The sequence below is a fragment of the Megalops cyprinoides genome, chromosome 13, assembly GCF_013368585.1.
Source record: "Megalops cyprinoides isolate fMegCyp1 chromosome 13, fMegCyp1.pri, whole genome shotgun sequence".
Classification (NCBI taxonomy): Eukaryota; Metazoa; Chordata; class Actinopteri; order Elopiformes; family Megalopidae; genus Megalops; species Megalops cyprinoides.
This window is the reverse complement of record NC_050595.1, coordinates 6,012,517-6,037,506: the sequence shown is the minus strand read 5'-3', so window position 1 is coordinate 6,037,506 and position 24,990 is coordinate 6,012,517. Positions and strand designations below refer to the sequence as shown.

Here is a 24,990-nt window from a genome sequence, read left to right as displayed (position 1 = left end):
CATCATCTTCCAAATATACTTCATAAAAGAAATTGATTCCCCAATTATGGCAGAACTCAGACCTACACTATGCTGTTTATGGACAGCAAACACCAGCTTTAAACCATAAATTTACATTGTTTCCATCATACTTTTACAATATATGTTTTAGTGCATGCTAGCTTGGCTTTGTGGGTCTTTAGAACACCAGTTTGAGCCTGACCAAAAATGAATCTGATTGATCCACGACAGAATGCATTTTCCTTTGCTTATTTCACCCCATTTACACATCAGGTTTTTTGAGAAAGACAGATCTATATAACCCTACCCAATGTCCAGTCATCTAACCATTAAACAGTGACAGCAACCTGATTCTCAAATAAATGAACAAATTTTCCTTTTAACATATTATAACAAAAATGTGTGATGTATTTGTATATATCATACCAGACAATCATATCTAGTCATACCCAAAGTGCCGTTTGAAACACACCGAGACACATTAAAACTGCAGGCAGTAATTGTCATTCCAGCCTCAGTGCTATCATTACCGATGAGAAGTCCCCTAATAGCCTCTCACTTCCCACCCTTCAATCACCCCGAAGATCGATACTCATTAGAACCCGCACTGACTTCACTCCAACCCGAGCAAATGCAGATTAATGCGTGAGAGCTTTCTGGATCAGAGCGTGACTCAGCCGAGCGGAACGCCGGCGGGGCCGGTGGGCGGGCCTTCCGATCCGCTAAACCGTCACTGGGGCGACCCTGAGCTGTCGGAACCCACAAAGCGAGCCTCTTGTTGCAGCTGGATCCCTTGGTTACCAAGCGGTGCGCACAGTTCTGCGCTGTGTGCAAGTGCAGAGTATCCCCTACAGCTTTTTTTTCACCCTGCTGTCCTTCAACAGCAGTAGTATTCAGCATAGTGGCGAAGCGGTAGTGTGTGCAGTGCATGCAGCATACGCGGACAGCTGTATGCCTTTTTTTCATGTAGCGCGTGCATTAAGCATTAAATCGATAACATCCTGACAAAAGAGTTGGGCGGTGTACGTACAACAGCGCTTTTGTTTTATCAGTCTGGCAAAACAAAAATGGAAAGCACGTAAGAAGAACCATCACAGTGCACCAAAGGCCCACAGGTAGAAAATCCACAGCTCCACTCTGGACGAGAATCCACACGTAACTGGGACAAGTGTTCTGCAGTACAAGAATAAATACAAATAAATACCAATTAAAAGTAGACATGTAAAAGGAAGCCCGAGAGATGCCCACAGAGGGTTCTCTTCTCAATGACAAAAGGTCTGATGGACTCTCTGGTCTCTTTTATCTCACCTACACACACTGAAGGACCTTATCAAATATCACCACCAAAGCGTGTGCTTATCAGAAAGCCGTCATTCCCCTGAGTTATTTTAGAGCACACATCTCATTCCAAGATAATATTACTTAAACGGTACAATTCTGGCTGTGGAGAGGACAGATGTTTCTATGAGAAAACGGTGCCCAGAGTGTGCGTGTTTTGGAGACACAATGATTTTTTTTTCCAAACACACCAAGCATTTTGATGTCAGCTTTATATATGGCCTTTGACTTTTTGTCTGCTGGGTAGGCCCCATTAAACACATCCTCCCAGGACTGGTATTCAAGTGCTTCATAACTTCATAAAATAAAGAAAGTGACTTAAAATTCATTCCAGGCTCTTAGGCACGCACACTGAATCATAATTATTGGGTGAATGCTGATCATTATTCATAGAACAACCCCAGGTGGCTTTTAAGACCTGAGTTTTTCATTAAAATAATCTCAACCTGGCCTAAGACTGAACACATGCCTCAGCTAGAGGGTACATGTAATTATTCCCCAAGGCCACCCCTGCAGTATCCTTACCTTGTGGGGTCAAATGATCATTTTTATTTATTGTAGTAAATAAAACAGGAATTCGGAGATGTATGTGAACTTGGCACATGGCATACAAAGTATTTAGAAAAAAAAAAAGAGAATTGCATTCCTTATTCAAAACTGACATTAATTTAAAAATGAAATGTCCACTGCCATTGAAGTTGATTACAGGGTTGCATTAAATCAGGTAGAGTCTCCGTGGGTTGCATCTGAAGCAATGTGTGCAAATGTCTGTAATACAGTCTGATTTCGACTGGATGCTGATAAGGCCTCAAGCTAATCAAGCAGCTGCAAAGACAGGGCGATAATAAAATATGTTCAGATAGTGTGTAATAGGGTAAAAATGCTGGCTTTCACATCCGCAGTCAGATTCAGACTACTGTAAAGGGTATTTCTCTGAAATCATTCCTTACATTATTCTGGCTAATGTTATCTCGCGTCATTTTCTCTGTCTCTCTCTCTCTCATTGTTACTACCTATCTCCCTTTCTTCATCCATCTCTCTTTCTCACCACCTCTCGCTCTGTTATTTTCATTGTTGCCTCCTCTTTCTCTCAACCTCTTTCTTTCCATCCCTCTCTCTCTCTCTCTCTCTCTCTGTCTCTCTCTCTCTGTCTCTCTCTCTCTCTCTCTCTCTGGTTGCAGCAATATGGCTGCTGTGGAGAAAAATCTATAAATCTATACCCAGGACTATGTCTCTCTTGGCACATAGCTTCACGGTGACAGACAGCCCATTCCGAACACAAAAGAGAACTGTTGTCCGGCAAAAGAGAGCTCTATAGACACAGCCATTTTCTTTGCTGAATTAATAATCAAAGCAATTTTCTCTCTTTCTGTTTGACAGCCTTCCCAATCTTGCAGCCCTAATATGAATCACTGAATATTAATAGCTTGTTATCAGTGCTCTTTGTGCAAAATACATAGTCGTTTTTCGGAGATAAAAGCTCTGGACAATAAGAAAGAGATCACTCAGAATCTCGTTTCATTTGTATATATCTGCTCTACAGTTGTAAGCACCAGGTTCCATCATTACGCATTGTGATAAACTATTACACAAACTATAGCAGGGAAGAGATGAAAATGAAAGTTGCGAGACGGTTGTTAGATACCATCACACTGGCACACGTTATAATCAAACCGACAGCGCTCAGAGTAAAGGGATCGTCACTTCTCTTTATTGTGTGACGCGGGCGGTGTGTTCTTTCCCCTCCTATCATTATTAATCCAAGGGTGTTTGTTCCATGCAAACGCGACAACATTTTGTAACGTTGAATTATTTAAATCCAATAGAATCAAGGATTCCAACAGAACTAAGGAGTTTGTTAGAAAATCATGTGTTGTGGTTACGCTGGGAGGGAACTGGCACCTAGGTTTAAACCTTTGTGGCCTGAAAGTCATGCCCTGAACCTAGGGTTTCGGGTTCATATCCAGTGTGGGCCATTTCTGCTGTCCCCTTGGGAAATATATGCTACCTTTGTACCTCCTGCTATATAAATGAGTGACAGAATCTATTAGGTAATCCTTGTCAGCCTGGATGAGGCCGACTGCAAAGCAAATGAATGATGTTCACCAGTGACGTACCAGGATCTGTGCAGTATACTGTTAGGAATCTGAAAAATAATACAGCAAAAATCCCTCCAAAAAAAGGTTTATAGTCAAGCAGCAAGCTTTTAAATTCATCTCGTCAGCACCACTTTCTAGGGTAGGAAGCCCTTCAAACTGGAATGACATCTTAAAGATGGCCCTGTTTCCCGAGTCAGACTCTCTCTGTCAAAATCTGATGCTACACATAACGTCAAGAGGAATGCTGTTAAGGATTGTTACCATCTCCCTCTCTCTCTCTCTCTCTCTTTAATTTTTGTCTCTCCATCCCACTCTCTCCCTGTGTATTCCCCCTTTCTCTGTCTCTCTCTCTTCCTCCCCTCTGACACACCTCCACACGCTTTTACATGTATGCTAATGGACTCCGCCAACCTGTCATTTGGAATCCTGGGGAGCTTGGTAACTGACAAAGACAGGAGGTATATGCAGAATTAAACATCACAGAGCAACACAGTAAAATCTATGCGATGGAATGAGTCTAATCTCTGCCTGAGGTTCCTCGATAATCAACCCAGAACCACAAGCCCACAAACACAGAGATCTAAAATGTATGACCCATTTTAATCACACCTCCTCCTTCCACTCGATTCATTTTTTAATTAAGCACGGGTGAGGAAATTGCTGCTCCAAAGCTTGTGGTGAGAGAAGGTGGGTGTGTGTGTGTGTGTGTGTGTGTGTGTGTGTGTGTGTGTGTGTAGAGGGGGATGAGATTCTCAATCCAAACGGGCTCTGTGGTCTCCTATCACACTGCAGCACGGAACTTATCTATGCCCTGCAAGCCATGCTCCCAAATATTTAACATCATTAAAAATGAATACAACTGTGACACAATCAATGGTGCCTTACCACGGCCGGAGCCAAATTTGGCAAAGGACCACCATACAGCACCTCAGACCTCACAATGTGCAAATGCCCAATCCATGGCGCTTAAGAATTCAGTTACAGAACAGTATCTCACTTTGCAAAAAAATGGGAAAGGAAAGCTTTGCATTAACTAGGTCTGCAAGTTTCTGTAGAAATCTCTTATTACAATAGGGGAAGAGAAATAATGACACATTAAATCTGAACTGGAATGGAAGGCAGTGGTAGTATCCAAAGCCTTATGGGTCTAGTTACTGAATGCAACACACTGAAACCACTGTCCCACACCTGATGGGTCGTTCATGTCATAACATGTCCAATCCAAAGCTATCCCACGGGAAGCCATTTGAATACAGAGACTAAACATCTCCTGCATGGACCCTTTAAATGGGAATCATGAAGGACTGTGCCAATTAACGACTTCCTTGTGCTCTAATTATGTACTGGGAACTCACAGGTGTAATAGTTGCCTCAAAGCAAATATTTCATTACAAATTCCATTTGTCAGAGTAAATGAAGCTTAATAAAATAATTTGGGGTCAGTGCTTCGGTAGCTGAAAGCCTGCCAAATGCGCAGTACACAGTTTACCTCAGTGATAGCTCTGTAACATTTCACAAACATACACGTCTACACGATATGCAGTACATTTCTTTGATGACTGCATTCAGTTTAACAAGCTCAATGCAACCTCAAAAAAAAAAAAAAAAAACACACACACATCCTGGAAAAGTGCCATTTTGTAAGCACCAGGGGAGAACCCCGCAGTAATAACCCATGATGTGTGATTTGGGGTATGATGTGTTAGCTGGCAGGTTTTGGCTCCCCAGCTGCACTGTAGTGATGACCAGGGTGCATAATGGTCCGTGCCTGATCTCGACACCCCCCACCCCGTCCCCCCAGAAGCATCGAATGTCCACATGAGGCTTCAGCTGAAACCCGCTCCTCTGATTTTCTCTCAGGCCACCACCTCAACAGCAAACAAACAAAAATACCCTCTGAAATGAATAATGAAAAGGCCACATAAAATATTGCAGCCCATTCTTTTTTTTCCACCACTGACACCGTGAGCCAGATGATGTTGTATTCATATTCCCCCGGAAATGAAAAAAAAGAAAAAAAGGGAAGAAAAATGTGAAATAGCTTTGCTATGTGAGAAAGCTGAGATGTCATTCTGCTACTTTGTGTTACTTTGGGGAAAACCCAAGCTGCTCTTCCATGCTGGTCTCAGACCACACCCCCTCTCTATCATTAAAGCCCCCTGATTGGCTGCTATATGCAGCCAAACTGAGTCTGCCTCCACCTCTATCACTGTAAGTCTTCAAAAAGAGAGAGAATGAGAGAAGGAGAGAAAGAAAGAGAGACAGAGAGAGAGCGAGATACATTCAAATTGCTAAATTGCGACATGATAACCAGACTGACTATCCAGCTGACAATCGGAACATCAGAGTACTCACCCTGCCAACTAGGATTGGGTCGGGTCCAGAGAACTCTTCCAGCACAAACATTTGATTCCAGACCCATCCCCTCTTGGCACGGCTGAGAATTCTTTGTCCTTCGCCGGGCCCACGGAGGCCCTCAGATCCGGTTTGTAAACTTTTCGACTGGATGGTGAAGGGAGCCGGGAAAACATGAGGAACACATGTAATCCACACGAGCAGCAAGGAAGTCCACAAATCCACCAGCATCTCCTCCGACCGTTTGGGCATCGTTTCCCCAAAGATCAACAGCTCCCCCTCAGACGCGTGCTTGCGACACAAAAATGCACAAAAAAAAAGAAACAACTGTTACTTCTTTCCACTTCAGGCGCCGGCCTTAACGTTCATGGTCAGAGGAAGAGGACCGCTCACACGGCACACTGAGCTTCCACGGACGGCAGAGGGGTTGTGTTCTTCTCGCCGAACGGTCCATTCGACTGCTCGTCAGCTTGCATGACCTGAGGAGAGACGTGAACAATGGACCCTTGTTGAATACCAGGAGACGGAAAGACAATGCTGCTAGGCGGGAAAGCTAACTGGACTCAGAGGAACACAAGGTCAAAAACCCTCAGAACCCACTAACCACTTCTATAGAACGCCGAGATGCATTTCACTGCTGGAGTCCGGCACATGTAAAGGCAATAGGCAACAAGGGGAAAGACAGAGGTTGAGAGGTTTCGAGACACCGAGATGGGAAGGGGGAAAAAAAAAAAAAAAACAACCTTCAGCTGTACTTTCAGGAATTTTAACGCCCCTTTTTGACAGACCAGCTATTCCAACAAAACACAGACCAACCAAATAAATAATTCTCTCTGCTTTTTCTTGACTGGAATAGAAGGTCTCCTTCATATACTACATGCTTGGCTGTCATGCAGCAAAAAGCAGACTGTTGGAACCATCGGACCGCATTGTAGCATATTTGATATATTTGATTTTTTTTTTTAGTCATGAGTTTCTCAACCCACTCCTTGCAAGTATACAGCATTAGACCATGTTGATGGAGAATTAAATATCTTTAAGCAAATCATTCTGAAATAAAATTGTGTTTATCAGCAACATTCAACATTGTTTTAAAACAATACATATTTATTTTAAAACGCACTGTATTCATCATAAAAATGCCCATGCCTCATTTGAAACCGTATATGTATACTTTTAAGCTGCATCAGTTTGGGGGGGGGGGGTTAATACTTGTGAATTACGTATATGACACTCCACATTAAACAGAAAAATGAAACGCTGTAGTTGTGAATATGATTCTACTGTATTTTTTTTTCATACAAAACTGATGAATTGTACGCAATTATTTCTGATGTAGTCTTCCGTGTATCCAAATAATTATGCAATATGCAAATCAAAAGCAATATGTTCACTAATAATCAATTATTATCAATATCAATTATAATAATACTAATAGGACAACGACAACAATTATGATATAAACACCACCATCATTATCACCACCACCGTAATCGCACTAATAATCATTGTGAGCTGATGAGAGTGATGAGAGCCGCACAGGTCATAAGGCGACGCAGCACTGCAACAAACGCAGGAGTAATTCGGTAGAGTCTGATCATCCGCGAGCATTCTGTACTCCTTAGCACTGTCTTGCATGCGTCTGAGCGTTTCTCATTTACCTTTGTGCTTTATGCATGGTATGCAAATTCAGTCTAAACACCGCGGACGCGTCAGATGTGTATCCACCACTTCCTTATACTCCTTTAGTCTAGTCCCTTTTAGTTTTCTTAAGTTGCAATTAAATACATTATCGGTAAAGAAAGCAATTGTGCAGTTAGACATAGCCTAAGAGCAAACCCCTTTCTTAAAATTCATTTAAAAAGTCGCAGTTCACCGTCGAATACGCTTGTCTACGTCGCTCATAGAACTGTTCGCACATTTCAACCTTAGCGCTGTCAGAGTAAACCTAAATCTCTGTTAAGGAAAGGGAAGAATCTGTTTAAATAACAGTATTTGATCGCTTCTCCGGGGGCTTACGATGGAACTTCTTTTTAATTTCTCTTCTTTTTCCCCATGGCATTTGATATCATGACATATATATATATATATATGTGTGTGTGTGTGTGTGTGTGCGTGCGTGTAGAGAGAGAAAGAGAGAGACAGACAGACAGTCAGAGAGTGACAGAGATATGGAACTGGTGTAAGATATATCACGAACATGAAAAAATAAAGAAAAAACACCTCATGAAACATGCATTGAATATGTGCAAGCGATAACATTTTTTCCGTGGCAAAAATGCATTAAGCAAAGTTGGATTAGCTGACGATGTAATCACTTGATGTATTGCTGCCAGTTGTCGCACTTGCGGTAGTTATTGAACACAGTGCGGCGTCAAGTCGCAATCGTATGCAGATACCTGATTGATCAGTTCGAAAGAAAAGAATGAAAAAGAGAGAGCTGAGGACTGTTTTTTTCTCCTTGGGGAAAGAAAAAAACAATCCCCTTGAAATCATCAAGGATACCCTCAACCATCGAACTGCGTTCTCTTGGGAGCAGAATAAGAGCGCGCATTTTCGCATTCCCAAAGTATTTCAACACTTACCCTTGGCATTGATTAGGCAGGGCACCGTCAGTGATCCCCCGCGCCAAGATGCAACGTTAATGCTAGTTCTGATAAAGCACACACATAAAAAACACTGCTGTACACTCAGCGATTGTTTCCTACCGTTTTCATCAACACGTCTCCGTTTTAACGTGGCACGACGTTTGTTAAAACGTGAGTCGGGGCTACTTAGACGCTAATTATTGTTTTTGTTCATGGAAAAAAAAGCAAACTGATGGTAGAATTCAACTTAATTCAGACCATTTACTAAGATCTTCGTCAATATTTTAGGAACAAGTGCGATGAACGCTACTTTCATCACTGCGAAATGCAGGACGGCAGTCATCAACTCAGCTAGACAGAAGTGATTCACCGGAGTCCCCTACATTCCTTTCAGCACCACTTGAGTGGATAGCTCCCTCAGAAATGAAGTCCGGCTTTCACAAAAGATACGTAGGAATATAACAACATTACAAGTGTTGCTAACAAACAAAGAGACGATTGCATTGTCTTGCAAAGCATTCACTAAGACATACAGCCCTTGGGTAAATGCACTGTCTTTAATACGCGTAACGCGTTTCCTTTAAAGCCAGCGCTTTGCTTGGCAATAGACAGCATATAACCACCGCTCTCATCACGCTACCTGCAGTGAACATGGTTCCTTCATCTCCGAATATGAAGTTGAACAAGGTCTTCAAATGCCTTTTTTCTTCCGCATATCACTTCGAAACCACACCGCTCAAGACCATTATTTGAAACGCATTAGAAATCTGCACTTTCTTGTCAGTTACAAAACTGACTCTGCGTCGCGCTCAAACCTCTGACGGTAGTCTGTCTGTATTTTTCCAAAAGAATTTCAGTCGCAAGAATAATTCGTTAATGAGAGCGACTGCACAGGCGAAAGCCACATGATCCTTACCGAAAGCATGCGGTTTTCCTCAGTCATCCATGCACCTGTTAATGCTTTGTTCAGTACTTACTCGCTCGTATCCAGGTGTCTGTATCATAGCAAGCTTTAGAAGTATCCCCTTCAGAAATGCTCAGCGCTCAATGCATTTTCTTTCGAGCAAATGAATGTAAAACAAATAAAATTAAAAAATTTAAAAAAGCAAGCAAGCAGTTAGGAATCCTTTACAATTGGCTGTATGGCACAGCTGATCCAAGCCCCGCTTTGCTAGTCCACTGAATGTGAGCGTGAGGAGATGTGAAGTGTTTGGCGCGGGGAGCCTCCCCTTCACGCGCTCATTGGGCTGATGAAGAGGCAGGTCCACCGCCTGGAAATTAATGCACGCGCTTCCACCAGGGGAATACACAACTTTAATGACCGCACAGCAGCGGCGGTTTCACAGACACGGCCGCATACGTGGGATCGATGTGCGCCAGTTTGTTGGCATCTTAAAAAATGCGTGCGACATTAAACACCCTTTGTTAATTATATGCGTTTGTTCTTTCTTTTATTCTTACTTTCAGTTGTCGCGACCGTTAAGTAAATTATCAACGGCTGAAGTAGTTAAGATGCAGACATTCGCGTTAGCATTCTCCGTGTATCATCCTGCATGGTCTCTGGTAATGATGAAAACTGCAGCGAAAAGAGCAGAACAAAACACACTCGGGAAAAAAAAAAAGTCGAAACACACTCAGCCCATCTGCTAAACGCTGAGTTCTGATGTTAAGAATGGCAGGTGTGTTATGCGGAAGTCTACGGAGGCTTAAGTGTACAGTTTATCTGAAAATGCTCTTATACGTTCTACAGAGCCATATTCTGCATTTTCTTCCTGTGTCCCCCTCGTGGACCAGGCTGGATCACATTTCAACGTTGTAGCGATTCTATCATAGACTCGCTTATTTTAAATTAATTCTGTCTGCGTGTGGCGGGAGGGAGGGGGCGTTTAAGTTCTAATAGTGTCATCAAAGCAATTTATTGGTTTACATGCCCATCGACACAACGATAATGCGTATGTATGCGGCGTGTGGAATCAACAAATCAAAGACCCTTTACCTAATCGAAAAGAATATCCTGATTTCACGTGAAAGTAAAACGCAGCCGTAGTTGGGACCACAAATGTGTGAAATTTTGATTTAGGCTCAATTGCCATTAGAGCAGATTACAGCCATCACCTCAGACAACTATCCATGTTATAAGTGGGCAGTGACAATATCATACTCAGGAATACTGTCAAAAAGAGTATATGGGGTGAGGGTGCCTGGTGTACAAATGTGAAAAGTCAGATGCATAGGCACATACATACATGAAAAACACACACTGTCACAACAACAGATAATTAACTGCCAGCTGAGAGAATTATACATTGCTCTGTCTAAGTCCATTAAATGTACCTGGAGAAAAAATGTTCTATATTGTTACACCTGTGTGATATATGCTACACTGTGTGCGCCACTGGTAATAATGTGTGAAGTAGGTCAGACCAAATAGTGGTTTATATCAGGGGGCTGGGAGCAGTAATCTGCCCGGTTCCTGCAGTGTTTTATTGTCAGGCTTCCCCTTTGCGGTACCGAGTGGCAGGGAGCGATGCCGAGACGTGCGCATGGCTCGGCTCAGAACCAGAGCCCTCTAGTGTACAGCCGCGTCGCTGACATCAGACATCAGACCTGACAGAGGCGCTTCCATAATAGTCAGGGAGGCCCTCGGGGAGCGGACTTTATTAGTCAGACAGGTTGTTCCGATTTAATAAAGCGCCGTGTGTGTTTGCCAATAGTGGGCTTTCCTCATATATGAAATCAATGAAATTCGTAATGACATTCATAACAAAGATCAACAACAACAATAACACAACAAAAACAATAAAGATAATAATATAATAATAATAATAATAATAATAATAATACTGAGAAGAAGAAGAAGAAGACAAAAGCAGATTTGCTTACTTGGCCATATGTTGTCAAAGCTCTTATAAAAATTCTCATAATATCAATAATTGAAATCAATGGAGGATGTCTTGTGGATTCCCTCGTTGTTTATTTGTACAGTAATTGGATTCTTACACACGTACAATCAATCAGCCAATCAATGTCTCCTGTCAGTTAATGCAGTTTGATTCACACAAGATTGACATCTTCCATCTTCAATATCCATAAAACTGCAAAATGTTCTCTGAGTTTTGTCTTTGAGCCTTCACCATGGATTTCCAATTAGTATAGATGATATATCTAAAAAATTAAAAACACGACAAATAGAATGTTCCTGCTCTTTGCTGCTAGCATCCTGTTTTTAATGGGACATTTCAATGTTCCTTTGTTTTCTGTATTAGTGTAAGACCAAACATGTAGTTAGGCTTAAACCAAGAAGCTTATGACCCGTTTCAACAAATGTGTGCGCATGCCCACACACACACACACACACACACACGCATGGAAACACACACAGTCCACACACACATACACACAGTCCACATTATGTCCAGGAAAGTCTTTCTTATAACATCTCTAGAATGTTGCACGGTGTCCTGTTTTGTAAAGTGTTCTTATAATTAATAGTAATTGCAAAAAGAAAAATAAATAAATAAAAATGGCTAAACAACAGTGCTCCCTACAGATCATCTGAGGAAAGACAGTAAGGTAGCTGTGGGAACTCAAAGAGTTCCTCAGAGCCTGTCACTGTTTCAGTGAACACTCTTAACAGGGACAGTATGCAATTAAAAACATCCATGATATGTCAAGCAATTCATTGTATAAAAGTCAGCTTTGGGACTTTCATTGGAATTCCCAGTGCAGTTAGACTGTATACACCATCACACATAAAAACACAAAATTTAAAAACAGAGCCAAGTTCATGAGCTGGGTTGTAGAATATTTTAAATATATTAAATATGTAAATTGAAACAGCTTGCCTCAATACATATCCAAATTAAAGTAATTTCTTTTAAAAGTACTCATAGAGAAATGTATAGACCAGTGAAGTCATGGTGAACGCTCTTGCACAAAGATGGCTCTGCAACGCCAGGGGCACGAATGAGCTCAAACTTTTAAATACGGCCCACGTTCACCATCATTGACAATCAAAACTTATCCTCCTGCTCCAGAGCCTGAGAGACAGCCTTTCAACACATAAAGCCGGACATGAAAGAAGGCAACAAAGCAGAGCCCGTTTCTCACTTTACAACAGCGATTACCAAACAACAAAGCAATGATTTCTGAACAGAGCCTGAACCCTTGACTGGAATCCTTCACTGAATTCCCCCACACCAGCCCTGATATCTTATTAAATTCATTCAGTTGTTATAGTTAGATGGGAATGTTTCTGTTGCTCTTTCTCCTCTTTCTCATATAATCAGAGAATGTGGTTTTACACATTTTCTCTCGCGAGCAGCGGATCTTTCTCTCTGTTTCATTTATTGTTATCTAGACAGTTTATATTGAAACAGTAATCAAAGGAGAAAAAAAAAGGAATTTTGATTTTCTTTTTTATGTCTGAGAAGTCTGGATCCATGCCATAGTTGCTGTCATTTGTTCATAGCACAAACTACTCAACATAAAAGAACAATTCAAATCGAATCAGTTGTACCAGAGTAAATTATATATTTGTCCAGTGTTCATTCAGTTTTGGGGGGAAAGAAAACAAACAAACCAACAATCATATTTTTTGAAAATAACCCTTTAGTATGCATATAACCCAAAGCATGAATCACTAACCGACCTAAGTTTGCTTCAGGTGAAGATGAAAGTTGCTACTAATTTCTCTATTAAACGTTGAACTCTAAACCCATATAATTGCAATCTTTTATAAAAAAATACTGAAATGGAAAGTACATTTAAAATATGAGGCAGATTTCACTAGGATGTTACAATATTATGCTACAGACTAAATATATATATATATATATATATATATATATATATATATATCAGATACATAAGTGAGTGAAGCTGAACTCAGTTTTTTGCATCCTAAGGCAGTGTAGACATAGCTACCCACAGTATCCTTGCACTCGAGATACATGCAGGAGACACATTCTTCCTAACATCCACACAGCACACAGCTTGTCGTTAGAGCTATAATTCATTTTCATTTTTCCCCATGTACTTTCCAGGCTGTGATAAATATTTATGAATGGGTTATTATGTTCAGGGCTTATGAAGAAATAAAACGAATTGCTAATGAGCAGTCTTTGACAATATTGTTTAAATTATTAACATGGGAGTCCCAACAGCACTTATTTTAACCCAAACAAAGCTTTAAATCATAACATATTTGATGACTGAAATGCTACCAGAAATTATTTTCAAATAATATTACATTTTCTACTATAGGGGTGGAAAGGGACACAGGCGCTAGCAATCTAATGATCTATTCCCTTTCACAAAAAATGACGTAGGAAATGCTTTTTTTCAGTGGCAATATTCATGAAGAATATACAGACACTTCAATGCCTTGCATCATACATCGGCTTACATGATTCACTCACTTTATAGACATCCTTATACAGGGCAATTACATACATATGTAGCTGTCCTTTTGACCATTTCCCATTTAAACTGCCCAGGTGTTAGAAGCAACTCAAAAGTCATGAACTCACTTAAGGTTTTCCCATCATCATTCTGGTCTCATCCAGCCTGCTGTTCTTAGTGTGGAAAACAAGCCAGTAAGTTAACAAGGTCTGGCTCCACTGTTTTTAGTTTAATAGTGGGAAAAAAAATAAATACATAAGTGTCAATCATTTCCTCAAATAGGAGTGTTAGAAAACCAGTGTTGCATAGTTTTTGGCAAGTCCTGTTTTTTCACTGTTTGGTTTTTCACTGTACAACAGTACATCTGTGATTAATTCTAACCACCATTGCGCTAACCGGCGATCAAAATGTCAGATGGCTTCGAGAAAGGCGGAGTAAGTGAAGGGGAAATGGTCTTTACAGTCTAGGCATCCTCAATCGATCATTGGTTACTGCTTTGTCAGTGGAATTAATCACCAAGCCAGTGTTGTGTGCACAGCCGGCATGACTCCTTTAGGCTTAGAATTGTCACAATGATCCAAGATGGCAGCCTTTAAAAACCTCACGGAAAATGACTCATTTACAGGCCGCCTTGATTAAGTCTGAAGCGAGAGAAATAGAATTAAACTTTGGCCCAGATTCAATCTAACCGCTAAGCACTTTGTCCTTGACTCTGAGAGATAAATTCAGTGTTCCATTTTTGTTCCATCTTTTCACATTTATCATTAATCTCATAACTCCTGAATTCTTAATGTTATTTAACAATCTAAACAGAAGTAATACTTTCTTCATTTTGTTTCTCAGAGAAAATGCACATTGTAAGCGCATGTGTTGCTGTATGGAATCAGATCAGATTTTACAGAGCTAGCTGACAGCTCCTTTTTTTTTCTGTGGGTGCCTGTGGATGTTTGAGTCTGTAGTCAACCTCTGTTTTAACTCTGTGTGACATTTCAGCAATTTACTTTCATCAGATTTCACCAAACCAGAGGCCACGGTTTGGCAAATGATGCTCTCTCTATCCTCTCTCTCTCCTTCTCTCTCTGACTGTCATATGCAGGCACACACACACACACACACACACACACACACACACACACACACACATATGCAAGCACACGAGAATGGGCTGTGCTTTATGTGAATGACCCCCCCGCCCCCAATCCCCATCCCTTGTCCATAGTTCCTTAGTCCATCCTACATTGATCCTTAACCTCCTCTGCAAACCATTCATCTACGACAAACCCACCCCCTCCAAGACCATGCTGTTTGTCTATATCCGGTTCCATTTTCGGGTAGTATTCAGCTTTCCCTCAGTGTATTATTTCCTTTGAGCAGCAAAAGTAAAAAATAATTAAATAAATAAATAAAGCAGGCGACCTGATGCCTGCCGCTGAGTCAAACACATTTTGCACAAAATGATACCCAACACTAATGACCTACAGGCCCCCTCTGCCCACATCCTCCCGTCCCCTCCAGTCACTCTACGGTACAGCAAAACGCCCATTCTAAAAGGGTTACATCCTTAGATGGTCTTGTGTGTGGCCTATGGAAAAAACTGGGAAAAGAAAAATAAGACTTTCCTATTACACATATTCATATACTTTATGCAAAGGTATATTTTAAAGTTGTTTGTTGTGCTCCCTTTGGTTACAGTGGAGGTATGTTGATGTAAACCTTCCCTTATTTGCAGTGAATAGTCACTGTTTGGGCATTTTTAGGTAGACTAATGCATGCAGTCCTCTCTTGCATGCAATGGCTGTGTTACCTTCTTTCATTTCCAGAGAGGTGCCGCAGAAATCCTTCAAATGCCATAATGTACTCATTACTTGGTGACAGGCATCCCTCTCACTTTTCTTCTCCCCTCCTCTTCCTTCCCTTCTCTCTCTACCCCCCCCCCCCCCCCCGACACACACACACACACACACACACATACACAGCTCTCCCTCTCCTCCTTACAGCTCTCCCTCTCTTGATTTTTCTCTTTCCACCCTTCTTCTGCAAAAACATTACAAACATCAAAAAAAAAAATCATACACGCAATACATACAATTTGAGCAGAAATGATAAAATGTTTAACTCAGAAAAATATAATGTATATCTTTAGTACTTTTTTTTAAAGTATACAGAACTCTACTACTGCTGATCAAAACAGAAGCATTCCTCAATCTCTCTCTTACCTCCTCTCTCTTTCTGCCCCACAAAAGTGTAGTACCAAAAGAAAAGGCTTTAAAAATCAATGTTGGAAGACCGTTGTGGGATGTCTCATCCTTTTGCAGGATTGTCACTGCTCATGCCTCTCTCATGTTCTCTCTCTGTCCAGGTCCACTGGTGTGCAAAGGACACATCCGAGCCTTCGCACTCACACTGTGAGTGATGCCACGCTGAACGTGTTCTCAGATGAACCATACCAGGACGCTGTCACTGGGGTAGAAGAAGGGTCAACATCAACAGCGTTATACCGATGGGGCTCACAGTTTCCTCCGCTTCTGTCAGGCTGAACCTGTGCTCTAACAGGCTGCCCACAGCTTCTGCAAAGTTTAAACTGTGCTCTGATAGGCTGTCCTCAGCTTCTGCCAAGCTGACGCTGTGCTCTGATTGGCTATAACAAGCTGAGCCTGCAGACTAGTGCTAAGATGATTTGATGGTATTAAAAGGCTCAGCTGCATTTTCTTCTCAGTAAACAGTAATTTGAATTACTGTTTCACATTTTAATATTTATACATTCGTATCCTAATATGTAAAAGACTTAAGAATTTGTGGAGGTACATATATTCTACCACTGCATAAAAGTAATCAATTGCATTGATGATTCATACTTTTTGGTTATTAGGAGGGTCCACATTTTGAACGAATTAATTTGGTATTTTTTAAACACCAGTAACAGTACTATTACTATCATTTGTGTATACTTTAGTCTTGAGAAGTTAAAACCAATATACAACGCTATGCAAATGTTGTATCTTAGCAATGCTGTTTTCATATACCTTATGGTGCATTGGGAAACTATAACTGTGCATATTTTATTTTATCCTTTCTAAATATCTTCTCTTACAAGCAGCACTTACATTAGGTCAAAAGTGGCCTTTGTACTGCAGATGGATGGGTAGCAACATCTTAGCTGTCAGGCAGTTCTGTTGTCAATTTAATGCTTGTCTATTTATATTCCTAAAGAATATTTCCCACAATTATTGCTCATCCTTCATATACTGCTTGCTTGGTTTTTCCAGTCCATGGTTTGTCAATTACTGGGGATATTTCTCTGTACCTACTGATTATGCTGCAGGCAACAGAACATGAAAATTGAGTGATCCGAGCTATTTCACACAATGTTTTCTGTCTTTAAGCAGTAAAACACCATTATGGTGATCTTCTTATTCATATAAGGACAGATACACATCCAAGCATATAACTCCTGTAACTACTGAATATATCTAAGAGATATGCACGTCAGCGCACAGTATCATAGTTTATTTAGAACTTGTAAAATCAATTATTGGAGTCAGAAGATCTTGGATCAAAGGCTTCCTTAGAATATAAAATGGAAGCAATGCAAGTCGGTCTGAATAAGGGCAATTGCTAAGCAAATAAATAATAGAATGCAATGCAATATACCGCTTAGTGCTAGAAGAGCTTCCATTGAGCCATTGCGCAGATTGTATTATTGCCTATATATTATTACCTTTTCAAGGTTATATGGCTTTATATTGAGAGCATTGTCACAAAGGCAGTGATGTTAGGCTCATAGCCTAAACATATGGTTCAATACTGCAAAATCCTAATAGAAAGTATTTATCGATTTCATCTCGAAGCAACACGGAGATTGCCTTCTTCTCGAGGTATTTTTTCCAACTTTGTAATAACAGTTGCAGGCGAGTGACTCCACACTCCATTAAAATGTATGTGTCTTCCGAGTAATGGTGCATCTGTCACTTAAATAACAAATAAAATCATTCTTTCTGACGTGAAAGCGAACTCACATGCCTAGTTTTTTTTTCCCTCCCTTCATGATGTTACAATGAAAAAGGAAGACGGTGACATATAGTGTGATACGCTCTTCAGTTCTCTCTTAGCTTGAATAAAGCCATCTAAACAAAACAAGGGTTGAAGCTCTAAAGTAGCACTGACAAAACACACAGACCATGTCCATGGACCATGTTGCCATACCAGCAAGCACCAACACAGATACAAGTACAGAGGCAGTCCACGTAAACTGTAATAGCATCTCACCCCTCTGTTAGGTGTACTGTTTCCCATCAAACCACGCTTATCTCGTCTGTTGACGTGAATTCCCAGGATTCATTCTTATCGCTGAGTCACAAACTGAAACATGTTTTTTCGTTGTTGTTGGGGTTTTTTTTTCCCTTTCACAGCATTTTTCATTAATTTGCTTTCTTAAATTTTGTTTAATTATGTTCTTTAAATATTGAAAAAAGCAATGGAATTCACCAATTTGTATGCAGTGTGCTGTTATACATGATTAGAATAGTATCACGTTACAATGATTAAGGTGGATATGACAAAGGTGAGAAGGGGTATCCTTCTAATCCATTTAATGCATCAGGATGTTCAAAAATATGTGACATCACACACACACACACACACACACACACACACACACACACACACACACACACACACAGACGCATAGGGAAGCAAGTGGTTCCTACGCGTAAAGAAATTCACCAAAGGTGAAGCAACATGCTTAGCATATTAATATTCTTAAAAGTCACAATTTAATTGGTAGCAAATTAAAGTTAATTGCTTTTTACATTGACGGTTTGAAAGCTCCACAGATAATTAAGTGCAGTGTTGAGAATTTTGATATGTTGACATTTTGAGAGTGAACAACCTGAATTCTAAATGAACAACATAACCAAAATCTTAATCATGTAAATTGAAAACACGGCAGATTTGATTAACAAAGTTTTGAGGTTGGTCCTCATATTAATTAACTTTCCATTATTTATTTATTTCCGCCAATATTGTATTCAATTTATTCCAATTTACGATAATCAGGGTCATACCGTACTAGCACAGGAGGCTGTAGAAAAAAAAATATATAATATATATATTCTACCACATGCTGATTGTATAATAATGAACTATTCTGCTCTACATCTGCAAACACTTCATTTGAAATGATACTTCAACCCAGGCTCAGTTGCTTGTGTGCTGCCTTAAATGCTCAGTTTTGCTTGAACTAGAGCACACTGTTTTGTCACGACTGAGCAATACGATTCAATGCAAGCTGTGCAACATCTAGTACATTAGTTGCCACTGTTGGAACAGTGTAGGTTTTAGATCCTCAGTGGCATGTATTCATAATAACTCATAATTATTATGGATACATGAACTCATAATTCATAATAGCTCCTTAACATCTATGTGAGGCTGGCAGTGTGGCTCAGTAGTTCAGGATCTAATCTTGTTTCCAAAAAAATTGCAGGCTTAATACCCAGGCGTGGCACTGCTGTTATGCCATTGGACAAGATACCTAACCTGATTTATTGTAATAAAAACCTTCACAGAGCATATTTCCTGATATGCATGGTGTTACTTCTTTATAAAGCAGTTATAACTGAATGTCCTTTCTGACAGAGTGGTATGCCACATTCTGGATCCTGGCATATGTTGGTAATAAGGCGTGTAAATTCAGTTTAAATAAAATGTGCTACTTTCTCCAGGACAGTCATTAAAATGCACCGCAGTTGTTCATGAATGATTTAAACAGTAGTAATGTCATGCTTATGAAGGAGCTATGTATACTTTAAGGTCTTACACATGATATAAAGAATTAAAAATATCCATAACAAGGGATAATATTCATAGTAAATGTCACACAAGCTGCTTCAGGTGTCTGGTATGCTAAATAAATGCTGTTAAACTCCTCATTGTGTACAGACTCAGGGCTCAGATTGGGTGCCTGTCATATTTGTGTTGATAATTATAATTGAATATTTTTGCCTTTGGCCTGCTCTAAGTCACTAGCAACTAAAAGAGAGTGGCATTTTAAATCCAAACATTCATTCCTACTCTCTTTGCCTGTCATGGTGGTACAAAGCACTGGTTAGAACATAATTTGGGTGAATGAGGATGTATTTTTAGAGTTCAGCACTGTTCTAAAAGTAGACTTTGATAGTTGCAATAAATAACAATGTGCCATGATAATACTATGAGTTACCTTTAATAGCATTCATTAAGAGGGACACTGCAATTTGTTAGGGAGGATGTGAGGAAAGGGCCATTATAATTTGTCTCTGTGCAAAATGTGTTTTCATTGTTCTACAGCACATGGCAAATGAATGAGAGGTAAAAGATGAAAGGAGAGAGGAAATGGCATATTAATCCAAAACAAAGGACTACAGCGATGATCATACCATGGAACCTTCATATTGATTCTCAATTTTTTACGGTTGAAAATAATAACTTATTTCTTAAAAATGCATAAAATATTAGTGTTAAGGGTAATCTACCAGACGAGCCCTTGATCACGGGGATCAGGGGGGTGCTTATTGAATACATCTATATACAAACGTATAAAACAAACCTTTGAAATATAATATGTAAGTACAACCTCGGTTGATTTGAAAAATAGTTAATCAATACAGAACCCTGCTATGTTCACAAGAAAACTGCTGGGCTTTGAAAAAGTTTTCCACTCAATCATGTGGCATTAAATATGGGTGAAACATCTAACACTTATTACATTCCATTAAAAAAATATACCACATGCAAGACCTTCCCACCTCTATGTCCTGACAGTCAGAATCAAATATTGTCTCCTTTCACTCTTCAGGTACAGAAGGAATATTCTAGGCAATAGGAATGTTCTAAGCAATACTACTAATGTAAATAATAAATGATACTAATAAAATCAATCTCTTCAATCTCTGACTGATATACCTGGTAAAATTAAACCTGAATAGCAATGCGTGGTGGATATAGTCCATTTTTCCCCAAAAGTATAATAAAAATACATTAATATTAGGTAATAAAGGATTTAGTAATAGAGGACAAGCCATGTTTTGCCTTACTTCCTGTTTTCATTTAAAATGTATTCTCATTACATTACTTTGGAAATAGTGTGCTGCTTTAATGTTAAGTTGGCTGAAAGACAAACACAGAATGCTGAAGAAGGAATAAGAACAAATAAGAATATAAAATAAGGAGCAAATAAGAGGTTGCATGCTCCTTGAACAGGAAGGGCGCTTCGAAAGTACTGCTTGAAGTAGTTTTCTGACTACTTGTCAGAAATGTTCTGGCAAAGAGGGTAGCTGATTTCTCCCTGAGCCACAGTCAATTCAACTGAAGGTCCAGCACTTACTGTACTCTAATAGCAAAATGTTTTATGGGATTTGTTATCTGAGGATCAAGGAAATTCACAAATTATCATAAAATGCACTATATCTCATCAGTTATCTCATCATCATAACATCCTTATATTAGGATTCTAACATGAAAAAATAGTTATCTAAATCACAAAGCATAGCAGCATGAGATGAATACATGAATAAAAACATAATAACAATAAAAACAATGTCTACATCCAGATTCATTTCCCTGGATTTGAGGAATAAAAAAAGAAAGCTTGCCTCAAGATTTGGAGAGACCGAATATTGAGTAGCTAGCTGAGCAAACTACAGTATATTTAGCTATCTGAATTGTTTATGTAGTACAGCTCATGCTATTGATGGCACTACCAACTATAGTTATTAACCTAGAACTACAACAATATATCTCCCAAATACATATCATTAACTGATCACTTCTGATGTATATGATCCAAAATTTCATTATGATTGATTTCATTCTACAAATTATATAACATGCATTGTGTTTCTTTCTGCTGATATAAAACTATTTAAATATTAAGTGATAACCGGTGTTTTTAGCCCTTGCTTGCATTCCATACTTCTCAACAAACACAGAATGCAATGGCAGGCAAAAGTCTATGCTGATTCTCTCCACAAATAGAAGGAAAAAACAGCTTTTCCAGGTCAAGTCAGGTTATGACTCACATTCATTTCACATACCACACAGCTTTCAACACAGCAGTTTTCTTCATATCTGTGGCAAAAATAAATAAATAAACCCACAAAGAGCAAACTTCACAATGTGCAAGAAGAATGTAGCAATTACCTTCAAAGGAAGGGCCGATTGCTTTTATAACAGTAAATTATTGATTAAATGCAATTTACAAGTTATTGCTATTTCAATTACACCAAGAAATTAGATTAACAGATCGATTTAGCCTGAATCTGCTTCTATTTCAGAAACACAGGTCTGATGGTGGTGCACTACCACAGGGTATTTGTAGAATCAGCAGAGGGGATACATTTGCCACGACAAAAATAAATAAAATGAAATAAAATGTGTTGTTGTTTAAAAAAAAAAGGAAATCAATTTTAATGCTGAGCAGTTTGAGTGAAGACTCTCTGTAGTATCAAAACAATAAATTTATACTATCTTACCCACCAGTTCCTGCCACCAAACTTTCTATCACCGGATCTCCTAAATACCTCAGTAACTTCACTACCGACTGGAACAGTTTTTGGATGAACCAGAAAGGAATGCATAGTCCTTGGAAATAACTGTCTTTATTATAAATTTGCAACAATGAACCACATATCGTGTAGGAAATATAAAGGCTAGATAATACTTTGTTAAATTTTGAGGTCAGAAATCTTTTTTGCATGTTAGATCTTTTCAAATTAGCTTTCATACCCCATATGAGTCCAGTTACTACCAACAGCGCTGTGTTGCATCAGTGCAATATTCAGTTATAGGGCACATATTTGGTGTGTTTTCCTTATCTCTTCTATTGAATGTATGCGAAACATATGTGAAAAATATACATTCTGAGTTTCATCGTCATATTTGGCTTTAAACTGACAGACAGTGTTAATTCCCTGGTGTGGCATCATGAACTGACAATTGGGCCTCCTGCAGTCATTAGCAGAAACTTGCACTTTTTCAGTTTGAAATGTTCAAAACACCTGCACCTGACACTGCAGCTCCGATGCTACAGGGATGCTGTGAGAATATCACGCGATAACTGGTTACGATTTGGTGTGATCTCCGTCAATCTCATGCTGAGAGCCTCATTGTGATCTTTGTTAAGACTCACTCGGATGTAGAACGTCTTGAACAGCTATTTTTAAAGACTTTGGTTTTGAAGCGAGTACACACAGAATGCATCTTTTGGAAGAAAAAAAAAATCTGAATAGCACTTTGACTTTGGCACTTGGTTTATTTTGGTATACAAACATTGAGTCAAATGTCCTATCCCTTGCTGTGCTAAAAACACAAACTTGTCAACTTGACGCAGTCAAAGACAGTTTCCTCTTTGTCATATTACATACACCTATGATTCTCTTGTCTTTCACTGCCGTTGTCTGTTAACTTTTCTTCTGACAGTCAGTAAAAATGTTCTTCTATCATAAATGCAATCTTAAAGAGTAATGAGTTTTTTCTTTGCAAAATGATCAATAATATTATAAATATGTTTACTTGGGTATCAGGTAAGCCAAGTCATGGCTTTGAGGGTTGCATACTACCATATCTATGCTAAACAAAGTCAAGCCCTTTTCAGGATTACCTACAGAGCTAACCATAATGATACTGATGACCGAGTCCTTACAAATGTTTATTATTGCTCCATTGAACCAAAATTCAGATATAGGTTTGTAAGGCCACATAAAGCCAAGACTACAAAAAGGCAAACTTTTGTGCTATACGTCTTATTTTCTTCAGCTTCTTTTTACTCTGTATCTTAGTATTCCTGCCCATGATATTGTCCCACATCATCCAGTGGCACTATCAATACTCCCTGCTATTAGTCTGTCTTGTCTGGATAGTGTAAACATCACATTAAGCCTGTAGCTGCCTGCGTTCATTGAAGTCCATTTATAACTTAACTGCCTCCTTCAATATGGAAAATGTCATGGGTAATTTTACCAGTCTGGGTACATGATGTTGTGTCAGTAATTCCTCAGCATGTTTTTTTTGAGGCATTTGCATTAATGGCTACACAGGATGTGCCTTATTTCTGCATGCATTGCTACTAAACACATACAGCTTTTGCAGATGTGGCTGAGAGCTGTGATGAAGTTGTACGGGTATCGCTTCGTTCAGACTTACGTCTTCACCGAGACTGTGGAAATGTGTTTGAGCGGTTCTTGGAGATTCCAAAAGACATGATATCAGAGAGGAAATGGAGAACTGAAACGTAGCACACGTTCCTCAGCTATGTGGAATATAGAGAGTTATATAACGCGGGTCCTGCTCTGTCTTCCCCGCCTCCAGGTTGGAAGACAGGTAATGTAAAGTGCGCATCTGGATGTTTGGAGAAAGACGTGGAAAATGCTACCTCCACAATACGCTGCCATTAACGGGCCAAGCATTTTCAGGTGCCGGCACCCTGTTGTTACCGGTCAGATTTATTTTTCTCTTCCCCGTGAATAGGCTGCGGCACAGAAAGGCATGTGCCATAATGGCCATCCAGAGATCGATACTCAGCCAAACCCTTGCGCTGACATTTCAGGCTGATACAGACAGCACGGCGTGTACTTACAGATGGGTTAAAGCAGGCTTGTCTCTGTTTGGATAGACCGGGAATGTCAGTGTCTTTCGTTTTCACAGAGGAAAGTCTCTTTGGGGGGTTCTTTAATTAATAACCGGTATGTGTGCCTGACACCCCCTGCACAATTATTAAAAAAGTCATTAGAAATCATGCCCACCCCCCAGCCTATGAATGTGTTTTTTTCTCTTCTTTTTTTTTTCCTGTGGGTTTTAACCACTCAGTAAAAAAGCGTTTTGTTCTGGTAAATTAATTGCACCATCTACAAACTTGATCTGGTGGGTATTACACTATAATGACTCTGTTCTAACATGAAATTAAAGTGAAAAAAGGCCTTTCTTCAGGCTGAGATAATCTTAATGGGACAATGTTACAGCTAAGCCATAAGTCCTATGTTACTTTAAGCTGCGTATGATCAATTTGATGATAAGAACGCATTGCTCTTGACTGCCACTCAAAGGCACCCCGAATGTGCCATAGTTTCTTGCTTATCTCTGAGTGCTCACTTTTGAAGAGAAATTTCTCCCCTGCCTCTGCTCCCATTGTCTGTTTAAATGGCTCACACCCCCCCCCCCCAATTCGCCGCCCC

General features: G+C 39.7%; 1 protein-coding gene across 2 annotated transcripts in view; it reads right to left on the bottom strand.

Moving 5' to 3' along the window:
• The window catches only part of cdh8 (cadherin 8), a 77,661-nt gene extending 67,917 nt beyond the window's left edge, over positions 1-9,744 (bottom strand). Inside the window, exons 1-2 of one of the 2 annotated variants that reach the window (XM_036543512.1) lie at positions 9,358-9,744; positions 5,793-6,271 (exon numbers count right to left, since the gene is read on the bottom strand). In XM_036543512.1, the coding sequence (XP_036399405.1) occupies positions 5,793-6,044 (252 nt within the window). In that variant the 5' untranslated portion in view covers positions 6,045-6,271; positions 9,358-9,744. Of the gene's footprint in view, positions 1-5,792; positions 6,272-8,377; positions 8,431-9,357 lie in introns of those variants that run through there. The other variant, XM_036543513.1, reaches the window with a different exon arrangement.
• Positions 9,745-24,990: the final 15,246 nt, after the last annotated feature.